Here is a 26,279-nt window from a genome sequence, read left to right as displayed (position 1 = left end):
GGTACTTTTTTCATAAAACATTGTTTTTGGTTTATTAACTTATACATATGAATACATAATAACGGGCTCCCAATACGATGTTGCAACTTTTTGGAATAGAATTTTTATTTCGTTAATGGGGAGGAAAAAAGTACCAAAAGGGGTAAAAACGGGAAATTTGATTTTATTCAACCACAATGATCCAATTTAGATAAAATTTTTAAATTTAGAAACACTAAATATCCTAATGGGGTGTTATTTGGAACCCCGGTATCAAGTGATATTTTTTGGTACTTTTCATTCTCCAACTGGTCCTTTTTGAGTTTTCTATGATATTGAAATAGAAACATGAAATTAATAATAAAGGGACTTTTCGCTACTTTTTCGTTCTACACAGGTACTTTTTGAGTTTTCTTTAAAATTAAACCTAGAAACATGAAATTAAGCATGTAGAGCTCGGAGTAAATGAGAATCTATAAAATGGGACTTTTTGGTACTTTTTCGTTCTTCAAAAGGTACTTTTTGAATTTTCTATAATATTGAACCTAGAAACATGAAATTAAACATGTAGAGACCGGAGTAAATGAGAATCTATAAAAGGGGACTTTTTGGTACTTTTTCGTCCTTCGACTGGTACTTTTTGAGTTTTCTATAAAATTTAACCTAGAAACATGAAATTAAGCATGTAGAGCCCGGAGTAAATGAGAATCTATATAAGGGGACTTTTTGGTACTTTTTCGTCCTTCGACTGGTACTTTTTGAGTTTTCTATAAAATTTAACCTAGAAACATGAAATTAAGCATGCGGAGGCCTTAGTTAATGAGAATCTATAAAAGGGGACTTTTTGGTACTTTTTCGTCCTTCGACTGGTACTTTTTGAGTTTTCTATAAAATTTAACCTAGAAACATAAAATTAAGCATGTAGAGCCCTTAGTAAATGAGAATCTATAAAAGGGGACTATTTGGTACTTTTTCGTCTTTCGACTGGTACTTTTTGAGTTTTCTATAAAATTTAACCTAGAAACATGAAATTAAGCATGTAGAGCCCTTAGTAAATGAGAATCTATAAAAGGGGACTTTTTGGTACTTTTTCGTCCTTCGACTGGTACTTTTTGAGTTTTCTATAAAATTTAACATAGAAACATGAAATTAAGCATGTAGAGCCCTTAGTAAATGAGAATCTATAAAAGGGGACTTTTTGGTACTTTTTCGTCTTTCGACTGATACTTTTTGAGTTTTCTATAAAATTTAACCTAGAAACATGAAATTAAGCATGTAGAGCCCGGAGTAAATGAGAATCTATAAAAGGGGACTTTTTGGAACTTTTTGGAACTTTTTCGTCTTTCGACTGGTACTTTTTGAGTTTTCTATAAAATTTAACCTAGAAACATGAATTTAAGCATGTAGAGCCCAGAGTAAATGAGAATCTATAATAGGGGACTTTTTGGTACTTTTTCGTCCTTCGACTGGTACTTTTTGAGTTTTCTATAAAATTTAACCTAGAAACATGAAATTAAGCATGTAGAGCCCTTGGTAAATGAGAATCTATAAAAGGGGACTTTTTGGTACTTTTTCGTCCTTCGACTGGTACTTTTTGAGTTTTCTATAAAATTTAACCTAGAAACATGAAATTAAGCATGTAGAGCCCTTAGTAAATGAGAATCTATAAAAGGGGACTTTTTGGTACTTTTTCGTCTTTCGACTGGTACTTTTTGAGTTTTCTATAAAATTTAACCTAGAAACATGAAATTAAGCATGCGGAGGCCTTAGTTAATGAGAATCTATAAAAGGGGACTTTTTGGTACTTTTTCGTCCTTCGACTGGTACTTTTTGAGTTTTCTATAAAATTTAACCTAGAAACATAAAATTAAGCATGTAGATCCCTTATTAAATGAGAATCTATAAATGAGAATCTATAAAACTATCTATAAAACTATTTGGTACTTTTTCGTCTTTCGACTGGTACTTTTTGAGTTTTCTATAAAATTTAACCTAGAAACATGAAATTAAGCATGTAGAGCCCTTAGTAAATGAGAATCTATAAAAGGGGACTTTTTGGTACTTTTTCGTCTTTCGACTGGTACTTTTTGAATTTTCTATAATATTGATCCTAGAAGCATGAAATTAAGCATGTAGAGCCTGAAGTAAATGAGAATCTATAAAAGGGGACTTTTTGGTACTTTTTCGTCCTTCGACTGGTACTTTTTGAGTTTTCTATTAAATTGAACCTAGAAACATGAAAATAAGCATTTAGAGCCCGTAGTAAATGAGAATCTATAAAAGGGGACTTTTTGGTACTTTTTCGTTCTTCAAAAGGTACTTTATGAATTTTCTATAATATTGAAAATAGAAACATGAAAGTATGCATGTAGAGCCTGGATTAAGTGAGAAACTATAAAAGGGGACTTTTTGGTACTTTTTTGTTCTTCAAAAGGTACTTTTTGAATTTTCTATAATATTGAACCTAGAAACATGAAATTAAACATGTAGAGCCCGAATTAAGTGAGGACCTATAAAAGTGGACTTTTTGGTACTTTTTCGTTCTTCAAAAGGTACTTTTTGAATTTTCTATAATATTGATCCTAGAAGCATGAAATTAAGCATGTAGAGCCTGGAGTAAATGAGAATCTATAAAAGGGGACTTTTTGGTACTTTTTCGTTCTTCAAAAGGTACTTTTTGAATTTTCTATAATATTGATCCTAGAAGCATGAAATTAAGCAAGTACAGCCAAGATTAAGTGATAACCTATAAAAGGGGACTTTTCGGCACTTTTTCGTTCTTCAAAAGGTACTTTTTGAATTTTCTATAATATTGAACCTAGAAACATGAAATTAAGTACGTAGAGCCCGGAGTAAGTGAGAACATATAAAAGAGGACTTTTTGGTAATTTTTCGTTCTTCAAAAGGTACTTTTTGTGTTTTTTATAACATGAAATTAACCATGTGGAGCCCGGAGTTAATGAGAATCTATAAAAGGGGACCCTTTGGTAATTTTTCGTTCTTCAACTGGTACTTTTTTAATTTTCTATAATATTGAACTTAGGAACATGAAATTAAATAAAAGAGGTCTTTTGTTACTTTTTCGTACTTCATTGGTACTTTTTGAGTTTTCTAAAATATTGAATATATAAACATAAATTTAAATAGGGGACTTTTTGATATTGCAGATATATATACATTTACAATAATATTTATTTTATTTCATTACGATGAGGGTAGCGAAGCACACTGGGTATAGCTAGTATTCTAATAAAGTTAAGTTTGGAAACAAAAGTGAAGTTGCAATTTTCCATGATTATCATCAATCCTTCTTTTTTCCTAATAATTTTAAAATAAATATGAAAATACGTATAATATCCATGTAAAGATTTAAGGCGGCAAAAGCATATTCTTCCGGACTAATGCTGTATTTGTGATGACCTCCCATCATCATCTGTGTATCGAATATGAGAAAGAAACAAGCCAAAAGAGCACCACAGCCGGCATAAATAGTGTGTAGAATATGATTACGCCAAAATATGCCAACAATACCAAAAATTAGCAAACAAACCATGGCACAAATTAGAAAACCACCACAGACAGTGAAATCATATTTAGTTTGTAAAGCAAATATAGTCAAAGCTAAACACAAAAAGGCCGTAATACCAACTGCCATTAATACCTAGAAAAAAGACATTGTATTGACTATATCCTTTTATGATTGTTTAGAACTCACCGATTCTGAATTATAACGGCCAGCTATGGTACCCACTAGAAATGATTCGGCAATTGTAAATATACCTAAACATATGAAATTAGTGGGATATTTACGACGTGCCGACTCACAGCAAGCCATAGCAACTCCAATTCCTATCGTTATAAACATTGCCACCATTGATAAGCGCGGGTGTTGTTGGGAAAATTCTAATGTCGGTTGGTGGAATAAAAACAAAGCCACAACGCCAAAGGTGACAATTAGCTGGCACTGTAAGGAATGGATAATAAAATGGAAAATGTTTTAAAAACTATTTCTCTCCTTACCATTAAAATAAGATAGACTTTTCGCAAAAATCCTTTACGTACACTGGCTTCATCAAATGAAAACTGTTTGGATTGTAAGTCCTCAGGATCTATTGAATCGCCATTAGCTATTGGTGTTGTTGATGTAGCTAATGGCGTTGTTGTTGCTGTATCGGCAGAAAGACTTTCTTTCCAACCATAAGTTTGATCTAACAAAAAATTAAAATAAAGTTATAAATGTTAAATGATTGAACTTTTAGATCACATAACAAACTTTATAAATATCGTTGTTTTCGTACTGTTATCAAAACAAAAATTTGGATTTGAATAGTCTATAGCCTTCTAATTTTAATAGAATTGAACTAGAACTCTGAACTAGAACTAAAATAGATCTGAACTTGTTCCTTTTTAGAACTGTACTAAACCTGAACTAGAACTGAATAGATCAGAACTTATTATTAACTAGAACTCTACTTGAACTGAACTAGAAATGACCTAGGGCTGAGCTATAACTGAAGTAGAACTGAACAAGAACTAAACTAGAACTGAACTAGAATTGAACTAGAACTGAATTAGAACTGAAATGTATCTGAACCTGTTCTTAAGTAGAACTGTACTAAAACAGAACTAGAACTGAAATAGATCAGAACTTATTATTAACTAGAACTGATCCAGAACTGAACTAGAACTGAACTAGAACTGAACTAAAACTGAACTAGAACTGAACTAGAACTGAACTAGAACTGAACTAGAACTGAACTAGAACTGAACTAGAACTGAACTAGAACTGAACTAGAACTGAACTAGAACTGAACTAGAACTGAACTAGAACTGAACTAGAACTGAACTAGAACTGAACTAGAACTGAACTAGAACTGAACTAGAACTGAACTAGAACTGAACTAGAACTGAACTAGAACTGAACTAGAACTGAACTAGAACTGAACTAGAACTGAACTAGAACTGAACTAGAACTGAACTAGAACTGAACTAGAACTGAACTAGAACTGAACTAGAACTGAACTAGAACTGAACTAGAACTGAACTAGAACTGAACTAGAACTGAACTAGAACTGAACTAGAACTGAACTAGAACTGAACTAGAACTGAACTAGAACTGAACTAGAACTGAACTAGAACTGAACTAGAACTGAACTAGAACTGAACTAGAACTGAACTAGAACTTAACTAGAACTGAACTAGAACTGAACTAGAACTGAACTAGAACTGAACTAGAACTGAACTAGAACTGAACTAGAACTGAACTAGAACTGAACTAGAACTGAACTAGAACTGAACTAGAACTGAACTAGAACTGAACTAGACTGAACTAGAACTGAACTAGAACTGAACTAGAACAGAACTAGAACTGAACTAGAACTGAACTAGAACTGAACTAGAACTGAACTAGAACTGAATTAGAACTGAACTAGAACTGAACTAGAACTGAACTAGAACTGAACTAGAACTGAACTAGAACTGAACTAGAACTGAACTAGAACTGAACTAGAACTGAACTAGAACTGAACTAGAACTGAACTAGAACTGAACTAGAACTGAACTAGAACTGAACTAGAACTGAACTAGAACTGAACTAGAACTGAACTAGAACTGAACAAGAACTGAACTAGAACTGAACTAGAACTGAACTAGAACTGAACTAGAACTGAACTAGAACTGAACTAGAACTGAACTAGAACTGAACTAGAACTGAACTAGAACTGAACTAGAACTGAACTAGAACTGAACTAGAACTGAACTAGAACTGAACTAGAACTGAACTAGAACTGAACTAGAACTGAACTAGAACTGAACTAGAACTGATCTAGAACTGAACTAGAACTGAATTAGAACTGAACTAGAACTGAAGTAGAACTGATCTAGAACTGAACTAGAACTGAACTAGATCTGGACTAGAACTGAACTAGAACTGAACTAAAACTGAACTAGAACTGAACTAGAACTGAACTAGAACTAAACTAGAACTGAACTAGAACTTAACTAAAACTGAACTAGAACTGAAATGGAACTGAACAAAAACTGAACAAGAACTGAACTAGAACTGAACTAGAACTGAACTAGAACTGAACTAGATCTGAACTAGAACTGAACTAGAACTGATCTAGAACTGAACTTGAACTGAACTAGAACTGAACTAGAACTGAACTAGAACTAAACTAGAACTGAACTAGAACTGAACTAGAACTGAACTGGAACTGAACTAGAACTGAACAAGAACTGAACAAGAACTGAACTAGAACTGAACTAGAACTGAACTAGAACAGAACTAGATCTGAACTAGAACTGAACTAGAACTGATCTAGAACTGATCTAGAACTGAACTAGAACTGAACTAGAACTGAACTAGAACTGAACTAGAACTGAACTAGAACTGAACTAGAACTGAACTAGAACTGAACTAGAACTGAACTAGAACTGAACTAGAACTGAACTAGAACTGAACTAGAACTGAACTAGAACTGAACTAGAACTGAACTAGAACTGAACTAGAACTGAACTAGAACTGAACTAGAACTGAACTAGAACTGAACTAGAACTGAACTAGAACTGAACTAGAACTGAACTAGAACTGAACTAGAACTGTACTAGAACTAAACTAAAACTGAACTAGAACTAGACTAGAACTGAACAAGAAGTGAACTACAACTGAACTAGAACTGAACTAGAACTAATCTAGATCTGAAATGGGGTAAGAAAGAAAATACTAAAATAATTACAAATTCGATATGAATGGAATTAATTCTATGATCGTGATTCCGTTATTTTTGAAATCATAATTGAATTGTTAACAATTATACGTCAATATTTGGGATAAATATGTTTTAATGACTTAAATTTATATTATTACCGATGAAAAAAAGGACCAAATTTTCTGAAACACTAATACGACATATAAATTCCCCTATAAAAAATATGGTAGTGTATAATAAAGTATGAATAACTTTTTATATATATTTATATGCAGAAATCACACTTTAAAATGTTAATACAATCAAGCAATTGCTTTTAGTTCCCACAAAAGGTCCACCGCTAAAAAATTTCTTCTATTAAATTAAAATTATTTTTTTATATATATGTACATTAAATGGTCAATTTTTCGAAAAACATATTGACTTGTAGAATTTTTTTTTTCGCGATAAGTCATCAACTGTCTGTATTTGTTCAATGTATACATGTGCTTGCATATTACTTACTTGACATTGGCTTGGGTGGATTACCCGGATTTTCGGTATATGGTGGCGGTGGTTGAGAATATCCTTGTGGATTCATTGTTCTGTGTTGTTAATAAGTTACTAAACAAATTTTATAAAAAATACTGCAAAAATTCTAGTTGCAAAAAAAAAAGCTTTTGATTGTATTCTTTTTGATACATTTGAAATACTTGCATACATATATTTTCTACACACTTTTTTGTTTTATTTGTGTTCCAGAGATGAAGCAAACAAAAGCAAAATATACAAAACTCGTTGCCAAAAAAAAATCTTAGTATTTTGTTGTTTAAAATCTAAAATATTGCATACACAACGAGTTGGCATACATAAGTAGGAACAGTGAGATTTTTTTAAAGCTTTATTGAATTTTATATATTTTTGAGGGGGTTTTTTATAGCTAGCAAACGTTTTAATAATTTTAATTTGAAAAAGCACTAATTTATAAGAAACTTTTCATAATAAATTAATCCACTAGTTTATATACCAAATTTGAATAAAAGGCAAACACACACATAAGTTATTTTTAAAAATTCGGGTAATTATTATTGTTACTAGTAAACAACTTTAATTTACAATTAAATTCTTATTCATATACTCCTAAAATTCATTAAGTTATGAATGATTTATTTGCTTAATAAACACTTTTTCTTTAATAAACCATCAATAACTTTATTAGTCGTTTATGAATATATAGAGAATAGTATTTATACTCAAATTACTCAATAAGTAAGACAATAATTATGACATAGGATAGATAATATTTAAATATTTGAGACGCAAAAAAAACTTAAATTAGAAAAAAAAACTTTCATATATAAATTCATGGTTTTACAAAAAATTAAATACAAACATTTTAAAAAAAAACATACATAAATGTATTATAATAAAATAAAGAAAACTTTAGATTCTCAATAGTACAGTGGGTTTAATGTTAGTAAATCAGTAGTAATATCAAATTGTTATTTGCCAACCCAGCTTACTGTAATTAATAATAGTTAATCAATTCCATAATCATTTATGTTGATTAACTGACAAATCATTGGAATGCTTTTTAGAATGTTTCCATTAATTATTTCTATTGCCAATTAATTGTAAAATAAACAAGAAAATGCGTACAACATCCATGTAAAGATTCAAGGCAGCAAATATATACTCCTCAGGACTAATGCTGTACTTGTGATCACCACCCATCATAATTTGTGTGTCATAGATAAGGAAAATACAGGCCAAAAGAGCACCACAGCCGGCATAAATAGTTTGAATAATATGAGCACGCCAAAACATGCCTACAATACCAAATATCAAGAGAATAACCATGGCAGCTAGAAGAAAACCACCACAGGCAGTAAAATCATATTTTGTTTGAAATGCGAATAGAGTCAAGGCTAAACAGAGTATGGCCGTAATGCCAACAGCCAAAAATACCTAGAAAAGAAAAATGTTTAAATAAAATTGCTCAATTTTCTAGTTACGATTTACAACTCACCGATTCTGCATTATAACGACCAGCTATGGCACCAACTAGGAATGATTCGGCCGCCGTGAATATACTTAAACATATAAAATTAGTGGGGAATGTACGACGTGCTGACTCACAACAGGCCATAGCCACTACAACCACCAATGTAATAATACAAGCTGCCAATACTAGGCCTGGGTTTCTTTGGGAAAATTTCAATGTTGGTTCATGGAATAAAAATAGAGCCACTACACCAAATGTGAAAAGTAATTGACCCTAAAATATATAAGAAGAATAGGAAATTTGATTTATGTAATAAAGTCTTATTCACATTTTTTAATAATAAGCTGTTAAAATCTATTAAAGTTCATATACATTGAGAATTTTACATTTCAAAGTTTAGTAATATTGAAGTTTATGGTTGGGAATTTGTAATCATGATTTTATCCTTAAAGTACATATATTTGTATTTATAAATTGCTTGCAAATTTTTGCATGGTCTGCTTTATTTTGTTTTTAGTTGCAGTTAATTTTCCATCCATGTTGTGGTTTTGATATTGATAAATAGTTTATTTATAATGAGTTTAATTCGTATTATGAATTGTTATATTTAAAAGATTTTTATTAATTTTTCGATTTCAAATCATTCAAAATCCTTTCGGAATATTTATAGATCAGCAGAAGCAAAATAATTTGTACATAAATGAAATGAAATTAATAAGTAAAACTTTCTTTTATCCTTCATTTTCATTACCTTTCTCATTTACTCTATCCCTTTCCTAAGAAAGTAATTATGAAATTTCATTAAACAAAGATTTATTAATAACAAAGGAGACTTGTTGAAGAGCTAGTTAGGATAGGGTATATAAGGGGTCAGGCAACAGTATGCAGGAATTTGGTATTACTACATTTAATCCGCGCAATCTGCTACGCTTTATCAGTGGAATAGGTTGAAATTTTGATTGATCTTTGATTCGAATCTATCATCATACAGTATTTGATGTTATTCTTTGTATCACAATTTTGTTTTTACTTATTGTCTTATATTCTATACTTTCTCTTGAAGCGTTTCACAACGGATTCTTCTATCGGATGTACATATGTATGTATAACTAGCGCCAAAGAATAGGTTTCTTGAAAACTCTTGAAAAGTACTTCAGAATCTATCTAACAGAACGTGTTCTAGAAGTCATATATAATAAATCACTAGGTCTTTGTTGAGTTACACCAGTCTTAAAATAAATAGGCAATATTATTACTTTTTTCTACTATAAAGTACTATCATAATCTATGTATATTATTAACGAACAATGTTTTTTCCGGATACTGACCAGAACCAGATTTTGGCTAATTAAGCAAAATAATGTTTATTCTATCTAGCTTATTTGTTTACATTTTAAACCATAAACAAATGTGAAGAATGTAAATCATTTTTCCAAGAAAATATGTAGATATTATTTGCTATTTTCACATTCAATTGAATTTCATCACACAATAAACAAAATAAAATCGTAGTTCGCAAATTACATTGTAGATAGGGTATGTACAAAGAAATGTTGGTTGTATATTTGTTTTCGTTTTTCTCTTACCATTAAAATGAGGTAGACTTTACGTAAGAAACCCTTGCGTACACTGGCTTCATTGAATGAAAAATTCTTAGGTTGTAAATCCTCTGGATCTATGAAACCGCCACTGGCTGGCGAAGGTATATTATCGGCGGGAGGGTTTGGTTTCCAGCCATAGGGTTGAGCTTTAATCAAAAAAATATTACAAAGAAAACATAAAGTATTGTAATTAATAAACAAATAATTGAATTACTTAAAATCAGGACACAAAGGATTATTTTATACAAACGTCGTAAAATGCATCAATCGAACCCATTGATTCATGTTTTTTTTTTTCCATATAATGTGTATACCAGCATTTTTTCTTTCGCTTATTTTTGCCAATGCACTAACAATCTAAAGCTAATTAATAACCATAACCAAATGGGGGTTTTTCACTGTCCCCCTTCGTCGTCGACTGCATCTTAAAATGGAAATTTTCTTCTACTTACTTGGTGGTGGTGGACCAGGTTCATAACCCGGCTGACTGGGATACGGTGGTTGTTGTGCATATCCCTGTGGATTCATAGTTGTTTTTGAATCTTAAAAACTTTTATAAATATAAAAAATTGTACAAAAAAATTTTAAATGATTGCCGTCGATAAAAATTTGTAATTTCTTTATTCTCTGGATCCACTTCAAATACGTATGTTTTTCTATCTTCTTCGTTTATGTTTGTTGTTTGCCAGAGTTTTTTTGTTTACGTTGTGGATGTTGTAGATGTTGCCACATTATTTTACTAATTCACAAGGGTTGTTTTTAGATGATGATAAGTTGTTGAGGTTTTAATTAGTTTTAATATTTTTACATTTAATTACAAAAACATTTATATATTTTTTACATTTGATATATAAATAAATATAAATGTTGATTGATTAAATTGTATTTATAAAAAATATTTTTCATTTATTAAGCATTTTTAGCTTAAAATAGCGTTCAATAAATCGACTTTTAAAAATCGGGAAAAAGTCGAGAAATCCGCAAATCGAAAATTAGAAAATTTGATGTTTTTTTTACATCAGTTTAAATTAAGATAAGTTAAATAATTTTTATTTCTTTAAAAATATTTATAAATACCATCACGTAGCATCCCAACTAGCATTTGGATGATTAATCCAAATCTTTGTTGACCTCTTTTGATGACCTGAAATGATTAATAAGTTTAAAAAATGATTCAAAAATGATCCCGATATATAATTTAAAACTGATTATTTGAAAAACAGTATCAAAATATATAGCAATAATAAATTGATCATCCTGGTGTTTAAAATATGATGGTTTTAAAAACTTATTTTGTAATCATATTTCTAGCAGTTGGAAGATCTAAAATTGTTTCTTATGTAATTGTTGTTGTTTGTAATGGAACAACAATAATTACACTTAAAAATTACTCAAAAACGATTCAAGAATGAGTCGAAAATGATTAGAAAATTGGCTCATAAAAGACTCTTTAAGAAGAATTGGTAAAAAATTTTGTGTGGCCTTAAATGAGTTGATATAATTCTCATTTCGTTTATAATATTTTTGAGTTGACAATTTAATGCCAATTAATAATCAGATGTTTGATGTTTTTGAGTACAAATTTAAACTTTGCAGTGTTGTTATACAAAACAACAGAAAACGTCACTGTTTGCCATCAAAACAATGCATTGTTTATAAAAACGAAGAAGACAACTGTAAGTGTAACATGAAAATTAACGAAAACTTAAATTAAAAACAAAAACTGTATTTTGAAGAGTCCATAAATTATACTAATAAAGAAATAAAACATTTTAATGTTTATTATTATAAAAAATTTATTAATTTTTTTTGCATCAGCTGTTTACACTTTTGCATCTCTTGCTCGAGTTTAAACCACCTCCAAAGATTCGCCCTAAATGTTTAATTGTTTGAGTTTGTGTAGTATAAAGTAAGATTTCTGTAAATTATGTTATGCTTTAATTATAGTTATAATAATTATAATTTTCTATGTTTAACAATCTTCTACGGAAGATGACTAATCACTAAACTAAGTGTGGCGATTAGTCACCCAACTGGTTTAAAAATTATGTGATTTATTCGAAAAACTATAACAAAATATACAGCAATCATAAATACATCATCCAGTGCCACATTTCTGTATTTTTCTCGAATCAAGAAAAAATATAAATATGATAGTCTTCCAGTTTTTAACTGGGTTATTCAGTTTATTTTAAATTGTAAGCATTAAAATTCAACATGAAATATTTAAATTCCTTGTGTTTTATACAAGATAATCGTAAATTTTCCGACAATTTTTCTCGATGCGAAAAATACAGAGACGGGGTACAAGTGTTTGAAATATGATTGTTTATACATTTATTTTGTAATAATATGTCGCTCAGTCGGAAGATCAAAAAAAGTTTTCTGTATTATTTTATTTGTTTGTAACAAACATAAGAATTACTCAGAAAAGACTCAAAAATTACAAAAATATGATTCGAAAAAGATTCTACAACGACCAGTAATTCGACTCAAAAATGAGTCGGAACTGATTAAAATAGGTGCTCATAAAAGACTCGTTTAGAAGAATTGCGACTAGAGTATCATTTTCTCCCGACTAAAGTATAATTTATGATTTTAATCGTGGAGAAGAGTAATAAATGACACGAATACGATCAATAATTTTTATATCTCAAATATTTTTTTCCATATTAATTTTGTTATTGAATCTTTTATTTTCTTTTTAGGTGCTCAATCAAATGGCTGCAAATATAATAAAAAGCCCCAATATCGTTATTCTGGTTGCCATAGTTATGATACTTCTGCTTTTAATATTGTTCTAGGACTAACATGGCATCTTGATGACACAAAATATTCACTGCCAAGTGAAAATTATAACATTTTTTATAAGGAAACATTAGAACAAGCTACAAAAATTCTCGAAAATCGTAGACGTAATAGCAGTGAAACCTCAGAACACCCTTTTACAGATGAGTAAAAAATATATCTGAATATTTTGGAAATCTGAACAATACCACAAACACAATACATCATTATCATTTAAACTAAAAGAAATAAGAATGCTCTAAGTTACAATAATATGATTACAATATAATTTCTTTTTTACGAAACAAAAAATAACTTGTTAAATTAACAAATATTGCCTCAAATAAAAAAATTATCTATAAAATAAATAACATGAGGATGGGTTTTAAGAATCAGCTTAAACTTAATTATTAAGTTTAAACTGTAATAGAATTAAAAATTACACATAATATCTAATCTATCTATACATTACTTTTAAAAAACAAAAATACTTAATATTATGTTTTTGAAATAAGAATAATTTTCTAAAAAGAAACAATAAAAAAACCAAATAATTTTCTTAGAGAAAATTAAAAAAAAACATACCATGAATTAAACTGAAAAACAAAAAGTAAAATATCTTAATAAAACATAATGCTTAAGTCTAACAATGCATAAAATTATACAAGTTTAGAACTAAAATGGTATTTAAGAAATGAAAATGCAAGATTTCAAATTAAAACTAAGTAATTAATATAATTATAAGAGTATTTGGTAATATTTATTATTATTATTTTTCTAATACTTATTTTATTTGTTTAGTTTTTAGTTTTTTTATGTTAATGAAGTAATTTAAAGTTCAAGCTTAGCTTTGCTTGAATAATTGTTAAAACTTTTTTGTTGGATTTTTTTTAATTTAAAATAAATATTTTTTTATTTGTCTATAATTATAGAAAACAAGCGATGAATATAAGAATGAAAGTGATTTAGAAAATTAAGCATAAAATGTGATTATTATTTAATTAGTTTTTCTTACATTATATAATTTTTTTTAATATTCAAAGGTTTTTTGCAAAATTTGTAGTGATTGAAAAAAGTAATAAAAAAAATTATTATAACAAAAGTATTATTCTATTTCAGCTTAATTTTGAATGAGAGCTGTAGATTTTTTTTCATCTTAAGAATAAAACTGAAACGAGAAGTCATCATTTATAGCTTACGAAAAACGATAAATAAATGAACAATTATTGCTATATACAAATATTATAATATTTTTTATTTTTATAATTTGAATAAAAGGTTTGTCGTTAACTAATAACTCAATATTAAACTCCATACCATTGAAAATAAAAAACTTTAAAAATATGAACTTTAATCTCGTTAAAATTGGAGAATTTGGACAACTTTAAATTTGGTATTTTCGCATAAAAATGTATCGAATTTGTTCAAAATTATACATTATTGTTCGAATAGATTGAATTCAAACCGAATTTAAAATTCAATATTTTTAATTATATTCAAATTATTTGTCAAAAGAACAAATTTAATTTAAGAAAAATAATACAATGTAAATATTGAGAAATAACTATAAAATTTAAATGTATAATAACATAGAAACCCATATATGTCTATTCCAAATTAATCTGTATTTGATAAATATTTGTATTCCCGCATGTATTTTTATTTTAGTTAATTTCCCACTGTGTACAAGTTGTAACTAACTAAACAGTCTGGCAACTTCATAAAAAATAACATCCACAGTCAAATAGGGTTTTATAAAACGACTTTAAAATAATCGAAGTCGACTTTTTTGTCCTAACAAAGTATATCATAAGAAAAAAGTTGTAAAATTAATTTTACAAATAAAGGTCGAAAAAAACGTCTAAATGTTGCAAAAGGTCGAAAAGTCGAAAAAATTTTACTATACATAAAACACAACACTCGAAAGTCGGCTTTTCATAAATAACAAAAGTCGAAAAATCTACTTTTCAATAATATAAAAGTCGTATGATGACTTTTTGTTTCAACTGGAAAACCCTAAACAAAGCTGTCAAAAACAGCTGTCATTCGTAATCTTTCTTCCAAAAGAATTTTTCTCATCATTCTCACAATTATGTTTTAGAAAAAATACGGCAAAAGATATTAAAAAATTGAATAAATTTATAATATAAACGAAATAAACAGTTGAATTAAAAGAGTTTTTTGTGTGCGTGTGTTTAGGAAAGCATTTAAAATGCAATTGCGTGCTTTAAATCATTTAAGAAACTCTTGGAAAAGGTGAGTGAGTGTGGTGAGAGGCAGACAATTTGCGGCATTTCACAACAATAAATACTATTGAATAACCTTAAAACGTGATGTTATGTTTTCCTAACTTTTCAAATTTCCTATAATTCAGTGTATCCCGGAGATTTGCAACAAAAACCTCTTCGCCCAACATAGATGAGATAGGCAGTGGTACCGGTATTGGTAACATTACCGGTGGTTTGCGTAAAAATGTTGATGGACTTTATACAGTCAATCAACCATCCACGGAAGTGGTTACCAAATTGCCTCCCTTAACACAGCCCATACCTGATTTGGCTGAAGTGGAATATGCTAAACCATTGTTGGAAAGTAGTGCCACCAAAGTTACAACACTGCCCAATGGCTTGAGAGTGGCTTCTGAACCACGTTTTGGTCAATTTTGTACAGTGGGTTTGGTTATTGATTCGGGTCCACGTTATGAGGTTACCTACCCGGGAGGTGTTTCACATTTTTTGGAAAAATTAGCTTTTAACGTGAGTTTTCGATTAAGTTTGTTTTATTATAAAATAAACTTGTACTTTTTTCACTTAAGTCTACCACCAACTTCCCCAATAAAGATGCCATCTTAAAGGAACTTGAGAAAAATGGTGGCATATGTGATTGCCAAAGTTCTCGTGATACTCTTATCTATGCCGCTAGCATAGACAGTCGTGCCATTGAATCTGTTACACGTCTTTTGGCTGATGTTACTTTGAGGCCCACTTTACATGAGGAGGAAGTATTTTTGGCTAGACGAGCTATACAATTTGAATTGGAAACTTTGGGCATGCGTCCTGAACAAGAACCCATTCTTATGGATATGATTCATGCCGCTGCTTATAGAGATAATACCTTAGGTTTGCCGAAATTGTGTCCTCCAGAAAATCTAGATGCCATTAATCGTGATGTGTTGATGAATTATTTGAAATATCATCATACACCTGAACGTATGGTCATTGCTGGTGTTGGTGTAAGTATTAATTTTAGTTATAAAGTATAAAATTTCATTTCTCATTTTGAGAATAGTCCAATTAAATTTAAGAAGTTTTAAAATTTTCTGTTTAGTTAACGGTAATTTTCAATTGCATTTAGTTTTCAGAAATATAGTTAAACATTTTTAAAGAATAATTTTAAAACTGTGAGATACAAAGAAAAAAATCTGAAATAGTTTAATTTTTGCTCGATTAATTAAAAAATACTTTTTTAGGTTAATCACGATGAACTGGTTCGCAATGTAGAACGTTTCTTTGTTGACGATGCTGCTATTTGGGACAAAGAACAAATTAGTGGAACTGGTGCCCAAGAAGTAGACAAATCCATTGCTCAATATACTGGAGGTCTACGCAAGGAAGAATGTGAAATACCAATTTATGCCGCAGCTGGTCTACCAGAACTTGCCCATGTTGTTGTCGGTCTTGAGGGTTGCTCGCATCAAGATCCTGACTTTGTCGCCCTGTGTGTACTCAATATTATGATGGGTGGTGGCGGTTCCTTTTCGGCCGGTGGTCCTGGCAAGGGAATGTACTCGCGTCTGTATACAAATGTTTTAAATCGTTATCATTGGATGTACAGTGCTACTGCTTATAATCATGCTTATGCCGATACTGGTTTGTTCTGCATACATGCCAGTGCTCCTCCAAATAATGTACGTGATATGGTTGAAGTTGTCACAAGAGAATTGGTAAATATGACTTCAAATCCAGGACGTGAGGAATTGAGTCGTTCGAAGATTCAACTACAATCGATGTTATTGATGAATTTGGAGTCCAGACCGGTGGTATTTGAAGATGTGGGACGTCAAGTTTTGGCCACTGGTCACCGTAAGAGGCCAGAACATTTTATTAATGAAATTGGTGGGTATTGTAAGGCTTCTAACAATTAAATTCATTTCTAAAATACTTTATTTTAATTTCAGACAAAATTACTGCAGCTGATATTCAGAGAGTGGCGAAACGCATCTTGGCCACTCCCGTGTCATTGGCTGCTCGCGGTGATATTGCTAGCCTGCCTGACATTAAAGAAGTACAAAATGCTTTACACCACGATGGCAAATTAAACAGTCGTCGTCTCTCTTTGTTTAAATGATTCAATCATTTTAATTGATCCTCAGTTCCCGCAGGAATAATAAAAATACATTTTTAACACTTTTACAAAGTGTCGTATAAAAACTCCATATATAAAACTAAAAACAGTGTAGTAAACTAAACAATAATAACTAACTAGCGCTCCACTTGATTATGTATTTAGTTTATTAATTTTGGCAATTAGAAAATTCATTACTTGTTTGTTATCTCTCTGTAACTTTATAAATCTACATTTTTTAGTATTTTAATTGTTTTTCTAATGGCCAATAACTTTTTGTATATGCCTTCAATAGATTAGAACAAGTTACTAAAATATTATTTTTTAACGAAATTGAAAATTGTTACAAGTTTTTTTTTTTTTCAATAAACAAGAGCAATTAATTTGACATTAATAAACATTTTTCTCTTCTTAGTCTTTTATTAATTCAATTTTAGAGATATAATGTTTACATATAACGGACATACTTAAAAACTAATTCAATTGGATATTTCACCGGGCTCCAAGTCCGACGAAGATGATATATCTTCTACCAAGTCTTTTAAATCACTTAAAATTAAATTCTGCTTGTTAGTTTTGTCATCAGTTATGGCTGTTTGTTTTGAAGGTTCACAGGGTTTTTGGAAATCTTCATCGTCACTACTTACATCTTCACAGGGAATGGGTGGTATAATTGCAGTAGATTTGCTTATGGACTCTGAAGAAGAATGGTGTAAACGCACACGTTTCGGAGATATACGATCTGAGGAACGTCTTGGTGATTTCTTTTTGGGAGTATCAATACTACCAACTGATGTTAAACTTTCAGCATCAGAATATTTATCACTGGAATAGGCTGAAAAATTAAAGAAATTTATAAAAAAAAAATTCACCAGTAAAGGAAAGAATATATTGAAAATATTTGATTAGACAACTGAGTCGACAAACTATATAGAAAATTGTTCATCGGGCAACTGAGTCGAAAATTTTCTATAGAAAACTGTTCATCGGACAACTGAGCCGACAATTTTCTATAGAAAATTGTTCATCAGACAACTGAGCCGACAATTTTTTATAGAAAATTGTTCATCGGACAACTGAGTCGAAAATTTTCTATAGAAAAATTGTTCATCAGACAACTGAGGATACAATTTTCTATAGGAAACAATTTTCTATAAAAAATGTTGCTTCTCCACTCACTTCTTAGTTTCCGTTTATCTCTTCTATCAACATTTCTCGAAATATTATTAGTATTATTATCATCGTCCTCATCATCTCCGTCATCTTCGGGCAACTCATCACTTGATATATCCTCTCGTTCACGATATTGTTTGGGTAAATGTGATTCATCTTCCATGGGTGCTGCTAGCTTTGGTTTTCTCTCATCTCGTTGCGAGTTATCTTCGGTGTTCAATTCACGTCCCGTCTGCTTCTTAATGCTCTTCGCTATAACACGTTTCTGATGATCCAATTGAGGAAATAGATCACGAGAATTTTCCAATGCCTGTTTGGCGGCATTCATTTCGGCCTGTTGTATTGAAGAGCCAGTAGCAGTGGCTAAACGTTTGTTTCTAAAGTAAACAGCAACCGTATAAACTCGAGTATTGGTGGGACCTGAAGATTCAATAACTTTATAGAGCGGTATGTCAGGCTCACCACCGTCCATAGTGCGTAGAGTGAGACAACATTGTTGCAGCTTAGATTTGGGATCATTCCAATCTTGATTCATAATAAACAATTGCAAACGAGGAAAAAGACATACATGACAAAATTGTTCGCAATAGAGTAAACCCTTGTCGACATATAAGGAGCCCAAGAAAGCTTCCAATAAATCGGCTCTATCCTTTGTTTTTAACTCGGCTTTGGGATTGGAATAAACAGCATATTTGGTCATACCCAAGTCATCACACACCACAGCCTGGGTACGATTGTTAACTAAAGAGGAACGCAGCAAAGACAAATGACCTTCATGATGCTCGGGAAAATGACGATATAAATATTCCGAACAAATCAATTGCAAAACTGTATCGCCCAGAAACTCCAAACGTTGATTGGATCCCAAGGTAAGGTGAGTAAAACCTATAGAACGATCAGTAAAGGCTCTGGCTAACAGTCTTATGTGCTTGAATTGTATGCCTATGGAGTCCTCAAACTTGGTTAACTCCTGCAGCATAGGATACGAACTTATACAATCTCTATCACCCAAAGGCTCTTGTTCTTGCAAGGGATGTTCTGGTAGATTTTTCCAAATCTCACGCAATTGATCGTTTTCCATAAATAAGGCATTCATGAAAACTTCATCTGCCACGGAGATGCCACCATCCAGGAGTAAAGCACCCATTAAAGCTTCAAAACAATTGGCCATGGCATGACGCAATTCGAGTTCGTGACACAAATCTGAACCATGAGCATACAACATATACTCTTCCAAATGTAATTTTTTGGCCAGCAAAGCTAAATGTTGATTTTGCACTATGGCTGCACGATAGGTAGCCAAACCACCTTCCTCCAATTCTGGAAACATAAAAAATAAATGTATGGAACTTAGAAATTCCACAACAGCATCACCCAAAAATTCCAAACGTTCATTGTGTGTAATATTTGACATGGTTTCATATTCCTTGCCAAAACGTGACATAATGTTGATTAAAGTATTTATGCCTCTCTTGCGAGTATTCATGTAATGGATTTTACGATCACCATATTCCGGCTGACGTATGCCACAATTTGTTAGAGAATTACGGGCATGATCGGGATTAGTGCCATAGTTTTCCTTGTATGAAGGGTGAGTTAAAGCTAATTGCAGTAAATAGCTAAAAGAAAAAATAATTATTAATTGAATCCCATTGAGTTACATGCTAAAAACTAACCGATTTTTAAATTTGTAGCCAATATTATTTTCTAATAAATCTAGCGACTTGTGGAATCTTAAATGTCCGGTTAATACGGGCACTAACATGGCATGCTGCACTATATCACACATAACACCAGTACGATGATAACCCTTTGAGCTCACGGCCACTGTAACATTACGTTTCATTCTACCCTGTGTGCGCATTTCTTGCAGACGTGCTTCTTTCTCCTCTAATTTACGTTTATCCTTAAAAGAAGGCTTCGACATGTTGGCCATTAAATGGCGAAATTTAACATATTCCCTCCAGGCTTTTTGGTATTCCGGATTGCCTGCATAACTTAATTGGGGAGGTCGTATGCCAAAATGCACTATAGCCGGATAGCAAAGATCACTTTCAGCATCATAGCATTCGGGCAAATCGCTGACATTACGATCCAATTGATCCACTCTTACCGAGGAGGGTTTATAGCCTGGTTTGGTGGCCAACATACCCTTGAAATTATCCACATAATCTTGCCATTCTGTTTGCGGTATATGATTTAAATTGTGTAATCTCTGAGTATCCACTAAAGGTCCGGCATTGTCTAGTAGATATTTAAGAACTTCACACATGGCCAATACCTCTTTGCCGTTATCGGGTAGATCGCGTACAAAACGTGGCAGAAAATGAAAAGCAGGGCAACTGTTTGCAGCGATGGTGCCGTCAATATTTGGCAATAAGGAAAAGTCGACGAGTTCCAATAGTTCGTGAAAGAGATATTTAGCTGGAATATTAAAAAAATAATTACAATACAATAAGAAAATTAAGCGTGCAACGTATTTAAATCAAGAATTTATTTAATAACACGTATCTTTTTAATATGGGTAATTAAGTGATTTTCAGAAGAGGTTTTTATATGGGAGCTATGACCAATTATGGGCTATTTTGAAGAATACAAAATTATACTTACAAAACAAATCCAGTTCTCGTACAGTGAAATTTTCTGGCATTTTCTCGGGTACATACAATATAGTATACTCGATATTAAAACGAATTACTTTGCATGTAGGCAAATCCATTAGAGGAAAATGTGACAGCAATGAGAAACCCTCAAAAAGAAATTCATGTTCATCGTGTTTAATAATAGTGGGAGTCTTAGTTAGAAAATTGGTAGGTGGCGAAATGGTAATGCGATAATGATGTAATTTATGAGCGTTATTGGAATTTGGATCACACTTAGGATAGCCATCTTCTCCCGGATAGATGCCGTGACGTATCCCAACACGTCGCGACTTGACCGAACAACGACATAGTGGACCATCGTTCATTTCGCCGTTTTCATTGTGCCACAAGTCGGCATGTACCCGATAGGGATGTTGTAATTTCCGTGATAATTCTTCCATACAGTTGTCTTGTTCTAGTTTAAATTCTTCATTGTCGGATGAATCGCTGTCTGACGAAGTACAACCTTCAGATTTATGTTTGCACACGCGTCGACGTGTTTGTCTTGGTGGTGGTTTGTATGGCGGCAATGTAGCTCTTATAGCATCAGCTCTTTTGATTAATTTTTCCTCAAACAGTTGACACAACATATCCAGACGCGTGGTGGCCTCCACTTCATGTACATTATTTGTACGTTTGTAATAGGGATCAGCCGGAGAAGAACGTACCCACACCTCACGACTTTCTTCATCCATTTCAGCCAATTCATCCATTTTACGTTGAATTTCTTCAGACGTTTCACAGTAATTTGAACGCCAAGTTCGTAATAAACGATCTCTTTCCGATTCCGATTTGACTGGACGTTCATCACGCTGCCGATGACGTTTTCCCACATAATGCTTATCTGATCGGCCAGCATCAGTGTGAGATGAAGAAGAAGAGCTAGTTTTGTTGTCATAGTATTGATCTGATTTGCTGTAAGCATACGATGAAGAAGATCTGGAGTAGTATTCTCCCCGGGGACGCGAAGAAGGATAACGATGGCTGTAGGATGAGCTATGATGGTTTTGTGGATAATAATTACTCTCGTACTCGTACGGGTAACCACTAGCACGATGATAGTCATATGATGATGTATTGGTAGAAGCATAGCCAGATGTGCCGGTAGGAGGCGGTGGATATGAATAGTTGGAAGAAGGTCTGTGATAATCTACGTGTAAAGGTTCACTGCCACCTGGCTTATATGAACTTGAGCTGCCATAACCTCCCGAGTATTTGGAAGAATATGAACTCTTTTCAAATTTGTTACTTTCGCCTGAATGTGGTGGTACTCCACCTGCAGATTCCGCTGCATATGACGGCGCAGGTTTGTAAGAGTGTTTTAGTGTTGCAGTTTCATTACCTGGTGGTGGCGGAGGAGGAGGAGGTGGCAAATTACACACATAATTATAAAGATTATCAGAACCTGGCGGCAATGGTGGGGGTACTACTGCATCATCAGTTGGTATAGAAGTCACTCCAGGAATTGGTGGTGCTGCATATGGCGCTGTAGTTGTTGGTACTTGCGGTGGTGGATAATAATAGTAGTTTGTAATAGAGTCGTAATCTTTTTTTGGTGGCGGATAACTCATTTTTCTAAATACCGATTAAAAATTTCGCGAAAAATTAAAAATCTTGTCTCTGAAGAAAACTAAATAAATATGTCTTATTGATGACACTTTTTTGTTTACATTTGCAAATTAGTGGTGGCTGATAAACAATAAAAATATCGATAACTGGCTTTTTTGACAAACAGGTAGCACTTAATCGATAAAATTTATGGTTGTTGTCTTCGCCAAGTCTATGTTAGTGAAGACAACAAACAATGATATAACGGTTCAGTTTAGTGATAAGACAGTTCAAATTTGAAGACCGACAAAATGTATTGTGATCACTTGTATTTCCTACCAAAACTCGATTTTTAAGTGAAAACATAAAAGTCCCATTTCTGGCTAAACTACAGGAGCTAGAGCCAAAAGGATAGATATCAGTGATCACTTGTTTTTCCCACCAAAACTCGATTTTTAAGTGAAAACATAAAAGTCAATTTTCTGGCTAAACTAGAACAGCTAGGGCTAAAAGGATGAATATCTGTGATCACTTGTATTTCCTACTAAAACTCAATTTTTAAGTGAAAACATAAAAGTCCATTTTCTGGCTAAACTAAAGGAGCTAGGTCCAAAAACAAAACAACAACTAAACAAACCTGCTAAGCCACTGCAACACGACTCCATCCAACGAGGGAGAATCTGTTTTCCAGCACCACAACGCCTGGGGTGCTTCGGTATCTTTATGGTTTTCCGATCTTTTGTAAGTTTTTACCTGAACGACAAAAATTCCTTTTCTTTATAAAAAAATTATAAGTTAGGGCAAGGTATCTTTATTCATGAGGAATCCTTACCTCGTATTGCTTGACCGCCGACATCCCGCGTGAATTTCTGATTCAAACCACGCGTGCGCGAACATTAGGTTAGACTCTGGCCTAGAATTATAGTAGTTTACGGTGTTTGCGTCCTAGGTTTCCTTCAATATTATAAAGGTAAACAAAAGGAATTAGAGAAATAGATATTGATTATAATACTTACCCGAAACACCTATACATCCGGACACGATACGGACGGACAGGAAAGCCCCATCTACCATACCATCATCTTTGGAGATTCTCCCTCTAATCCGAAATTTGGCCGCCAAAAGATTAAAGAAAGAAGCCTATGTGAAACTTCGAGATGTTAAGAATTATTAACTAAAGCTAGATTTGAAATCTAAATAAAAAGCCAAATTAAAACTAAAACTTAAAGCTAAATATAAAACCTTAAAAGCTAATTTCAAAAAATCGTAAAGTTTATATTAAAGCCAAAAGTGAACATAAATTTGTAAATCTAAACCTAAACCTCCTAGAAACTTAAAATCTAAAAACTAAAGTTAAATATAATATTAAAATTACAACTAAAAACCAAAACTAAATTTTGAATCCAAAACTAAAGCTTGAATTTAAAGGTAAAGCAAAAGTTAAATTTAAAAGTTATATCTAAAATCTAATCTAAAGCTAAAGTTAATTCCTAAATCCTAATCTAAATTGCAAATTTTAAAATTAAAACTAAATCAAAATCTAAATTAAATCTTAAATTTAAAGTAAAATCTAATTTTGCTCTTAATAAACTTAAATCTGTTTATAATGTCTAAATGAAATTGCTAAAACGTTTTGTCATTTAAAATGATCGGCTAAATCTAATATAACCGGCGGTAAGTAGGGAAAGAAAAGTTTGCAGGGTAAATTTTGAGACATCCCTAATGGCGGTATTATCCAATCCCGAGTGGGAGGGTTTAACCTGGCACAACATCTGCCAGCCATTATAGGTCGTAGGTACGTTTCATCAGGGAGATAGACAAACCTACTCGGAGCCCCCTTATCTTTTAGTTATGTTTTACTTTTTAGCTGGTATGATTTTTTTATGTGTGTGTAGGTGCTTAGAGTGACAGCAAGAACCACCCCCATCCGGTGAGCTCCAAGCCCGGCAAACGCGAGTTTCTTTTGTTTTGTTTTGGTATAGTTGTACCATACCAAACTTACATAACCACTACACTACAAACTACAGGAGCTAAGTCCAAACGGCTGAGCATCTGTGCTCACTTGTATTTCCTACCAAAATTCGATTTTTAAGTGAAAACATAAAAGTCCATTTTCTGACTAAACTCCAGGAGCTAGGCCCAAACGGATGAGCATCTGTGATCACTTGTATTTTATACCAAACTCAGTTTTTAAGTGAAAACATAAAAGTCCATTTTCTGGCTAAACTAAAGGAGCTAGGGCCAAAAGGATGAATATCTGTGATCACCTGTATTTTCTACAAAAACTCGATCTTCAAGTGAAAACATAAAAGTCCATTTTCTGGCTAAACTAAAGAAACTAGGGCCAAAAGGATGAATATCTGTAATCATTTGTATTTCCTACCAAAACTCGATTTTTAAGTGGAAACATAAAAGTCCATTTTCTGGCTAAACTAAAGGAGCTAGGGCCAAAAGGATGAATATCTGTGATCACTTGTATTTCCTACAAACCTCGATTTTTAGGTGAAAACAGATAAGTCCACTTTCTGGCTAAACTAAAGGAGCTAGGGCCAAAAGGATGAATATCTGTGATCACTTGTATTTCCTACCAAAACTCGATTTTTAAGTGAAAACATAAAAGTCCATTTTCTGGCTAAACTAAAGGAGCTAGGGCCAAAAGGATGAATATCCGTGATCACTTGTACTTCCCACCAAAACTCGATTTTTAAGTGAAAACATAAAAGTCCATTTTCTGGCTAAACTAAAGCAGCTAGCGCCAAAAGGATGAAGTTCTGTGATCTCTTGTATTTCCTACCAAAACTCGATTTTTAAGTGAAAACATAAAACGCCATTTTCTGAATAACCTAAAGGAACTAGGTCCAATGGGATGAATATCTGTGATCACTTGTATTTCCCAGCAAAACTCAGTTTTTAAGTGAAAACATAAAAGTCCATTTCCTGGCTAAACTAAAGGAGCTAGGTCCAAAATGATGAATTTCTGTGATCACTTGTATTTCCTACCAAAACTCGATTTTTAAGTGAAAACATAAAAGTCAATTTTCTGGCTAAACTAAAGGAGATGGGGCCACAAGGATGAATATCCCACAGTGGTATAGGAAAAAAAGAGGGAAATTATTCGGTAACTTCTAAACGGTTAATCCGATTTTAATGAAATTTGGTATGCACAAAGAGGAGGTGTTGTCGAGTTTAAGTTTTGAATTTGGACCTTATAGGCCGACCAGGGGCCCGGCGGGGGTCCTCAAATTAGGACACCTCGGCTATGTTAAATTTTTAAAACGATCCTATTTCTTCATTTGAGTTCCGATTTAAAAAAAAATTCGTATATAGAATCTCCTCATCGAGCACTATAAAAAATGTTAATAAGGTTATCTCTTAAATTTGTTACATATATGGATGAAAATAATAGTGCTAGGTAAATTTTCTAAAAGATGTTGATTTTTCCCTAATTAATTTGTCACTTAAAAAACATTAGGTAGACATGTTATATATCAATGGAAAGGTAATTTTGTCT

At 32.1% G+C, this 26,279-nt stretch overlaps 5 protein-coding genes across 7 annotated transcripts in view; 2 read left to right on the top strand and 3 right to left on the bottom strand.

Moving 5' to 3' along the window:
* Window positions 1–14,306, top strand: part of LOC119610896 — a 42,436-nt gene extending 28,130 nt beyond the window's left edge. For all 3 annotated transcript variants that reach the window (XM_037966306.1, XM_037966305.1, XM_037966307.1), the window contains one exon: window positions 12,983–14,306. In XM_037966306.1, the coding sequence (XP_037822234.1) occupies window positions 12,983–13,233 (251 nt within the window). In that variant the 3' untranslated portion in view covers window positions 13,234–14,306. The remainder of the gene's footprint in view (window positions 1–12,982) is intronic.
* On the bottom strand, window positions 3,202–7,370 carry LOC119610897 (protein lifeguard 1-like). The gene is made up of 4 exons (XM_037966309.1): window positions 7,194–7,370; window positions 4,000–4,187; window positions 3,695–3,943; window positions 3,202–3,640 (listed from the first exon to the last, which is right to left on the bottom strand). The coding sequence occupies exons 1-4, from the start codon at window positions 7,267–7,269 to the stop codon at window positions 3,281–3,283; spliced, it is 873 nt and encodes a 290-aa protein (XP_037822237.1). The 5' UTR covers window positions 7,270–7,370; the 3' UTR covers window positions 3,202–3,280.
* LOC119610898 (protein lifeguard 1-like) lies at window positions 7,729–10,963 on the bottom strand. The gene is made up of 4 exons (XM_037966310.1): window positions 10,727–10,963; window positions 10,260–10,420; window positions 8,698–8,946; window positions 7,729–8,636 (listed from the first exon to the last, which is right to left on the bottom strand). Exons 1-4 carry the CDS (start codon window positions 10,800–10,802, stop codon window positions 8,277–8,279), a joined length of 846 nt encoding a protein of 281 aa, XP_037822238.1. The 5' UTR covers window positions 10,803–10,963; the 3' UTR covers window positions 7,729–8,276.
* Window positions 14,307–15,082: 776 nt separating the features above from the next.
* Window positions 15,083–17,500, top strand: LOC119610895 (mitochondrial-processing peptidase subunit alpha). Its single transcript, XM_037966304.1, has 5 exons — window positions 15,083–15,317; window positions 15,436–15,817; window positions 15,877–16,293; window positions 16,531–17,176; window positions 17,239–17,500. The coding sequence occupies exons 1-5, from the start codon at window positions 15,274–15,276 to the stop codon at window positions 17,406–17,408; spliced, it is 1,659 nt and encodes a 552-aa protein (XP_037822232.1). The 5' UTR covers window positions 15,083–15,273; the 3' UTR covers window positions 17,409–17,500.
* A 288-nt stretch (window positions 17,501–17,788) lies between these two features.
* Window positions 17,789–22,868, bottom strand: LOC119610894 (ribonuclease 3). Its single transcript, XM_037966303.1, has 4 exons — window positions 21,189–22,868; window positions 20,255–21,002; window positions 18,585–20,197; window positions 17,789–18,240 (listed from the first exon to the last, which is right to left on the bottom strand). The coding sequence occupies exons 1-4, from the start codon at window positions 22,789–22,791 to the stop codon at window positions 17,885–17,887; spliced, it is 4,320 nt and encodes a 1,439-aa protein (XP_037822231.1). The 5' UTR covers window positions 22,792–22,868; the 3' UTR covers window positions 17,789–17,884.
* Window positions 22,869–26,279: the final 3,411 nt, after the last annotated feature.

The sequence above is a fragment of the Lucilia sericata genome, unplaced genomic scaffold (genome assembly GCF_015586225.1).
Source record: "Lucilia sericata isolate MDLA Ls3-8-SP2 unplaced genomic scaffold, ASM1558622v1 Contig001305F_arrow, whole genome shotgun sequence".
Taxonomy (NCBI): domain Eukaryota; kingdom Metazoa; phylum Arthropoda; class Insecta; order Diptera; family Calliphoridae; genus Lucilia; species Lucilia sericata.
The sequence above is the reverse complement of the archived record's forward strand: the minus strand, read 5'-3'. Positions and strand labels throughout refer to the sequence as shown.

What these genes read in the sequence shown, in the direction of transcription:
- LOC119610894 (XM_037966303.1), bottom strand. Translation starts at nt 22,791, where the DNA reads ATGAGTTATCCGCCACCAAAAAAAGATTACGACTCTATTACAAACTAC. An exon ending in ACGAGAACTGGATTTGTTTT is followed by an intron (nt 21,003 to 21,188) that starts GTAAGTATAATT and finishes TTAATATTCCAG; the next exon opens with CTAAATATCTCTTTCACGAA. An exon ending in GGCTACAAATTTAAAAATCG is followed by an intron (nt 20,198 to 20,254) that starts GTTAGTTTTTAG and finishes TTTTTCTTTTAG; the next exon opens with CTATTTACTGCAATTAGCTT.
- LOC119610898 (XM_037966310.1), bottom strand. Translation starts at nt 10,802, where the DNA reads ATGAATCCACAGGGATATGCACAACAACCACCGTATCCCAGTCAGCCG. An exon ending in ACCTGGTCCACCACCACCAA is followed by an intron (nt 10,421 to 10,726) that starts GTAAGTAGAAGA and finishes TTTTGATTAAAG; the next exon opens with CTCAACCCTATGGCTGGAAA. An exon ending in GTCGTTATAATGCAGAATCG is followed by an intron (nt 8,637 to 8,697) that starts GTGAGTTGTAAA and finishes TTTCTTTTCTAG; the next exon opens with GTATTTTTGGCTGTTGGCAT.
- LOC119610897 (XM_037966309.1), bottom strand. Translation starts at nt 7,269, where the DNA reads ATGAATCCACAAGGATATTCTCAACCACCGCCACCATATACCGAAAAT. An exon ending in TCCACCCAAGCCAATGTCAA is followed by an intron (nt 4,188 to 7,193) that starts GTAAGTAATATG and finishes ATTTTTTGTTAG; the next exon opens with ATCAAACTTATGGTTGGAAA. An exon ending in GCCGTTATAATTCAGAATCG is followed by an intron (nt 3,641 to 3,694) that starts GTGAGTTCTAAA and finishes TCTTTTTTCTAG; the next exon opens with GTATTAATGGCAGTTGGTAT.
- LOC119610895 (XM_037966304.1), top strand. Translation starts at nt 15,274, where the DNA reads ATGCAATTGCGTGCTTTAAATCATTTAAGAAACTCTTGGAAAAG. An exon ending in TGGAAAAATTAGCTTTTAAC is followed by an intron (nt 15,818 to 15,876) that starts GTGAGTTTTCGA and finishes TTTTCACTTAAG; the next exon opens with TCTACCACCAACTTCCCCAA. An exon ending in ACATTTTATTAATGAAATTG is followed by an intron (nt 17,177 to 17,238) that starts GTGGGTATTGTA and finishes TTTTAATTTCAG; the next exon opens with ACAAAATTACTGCAGCTGAT.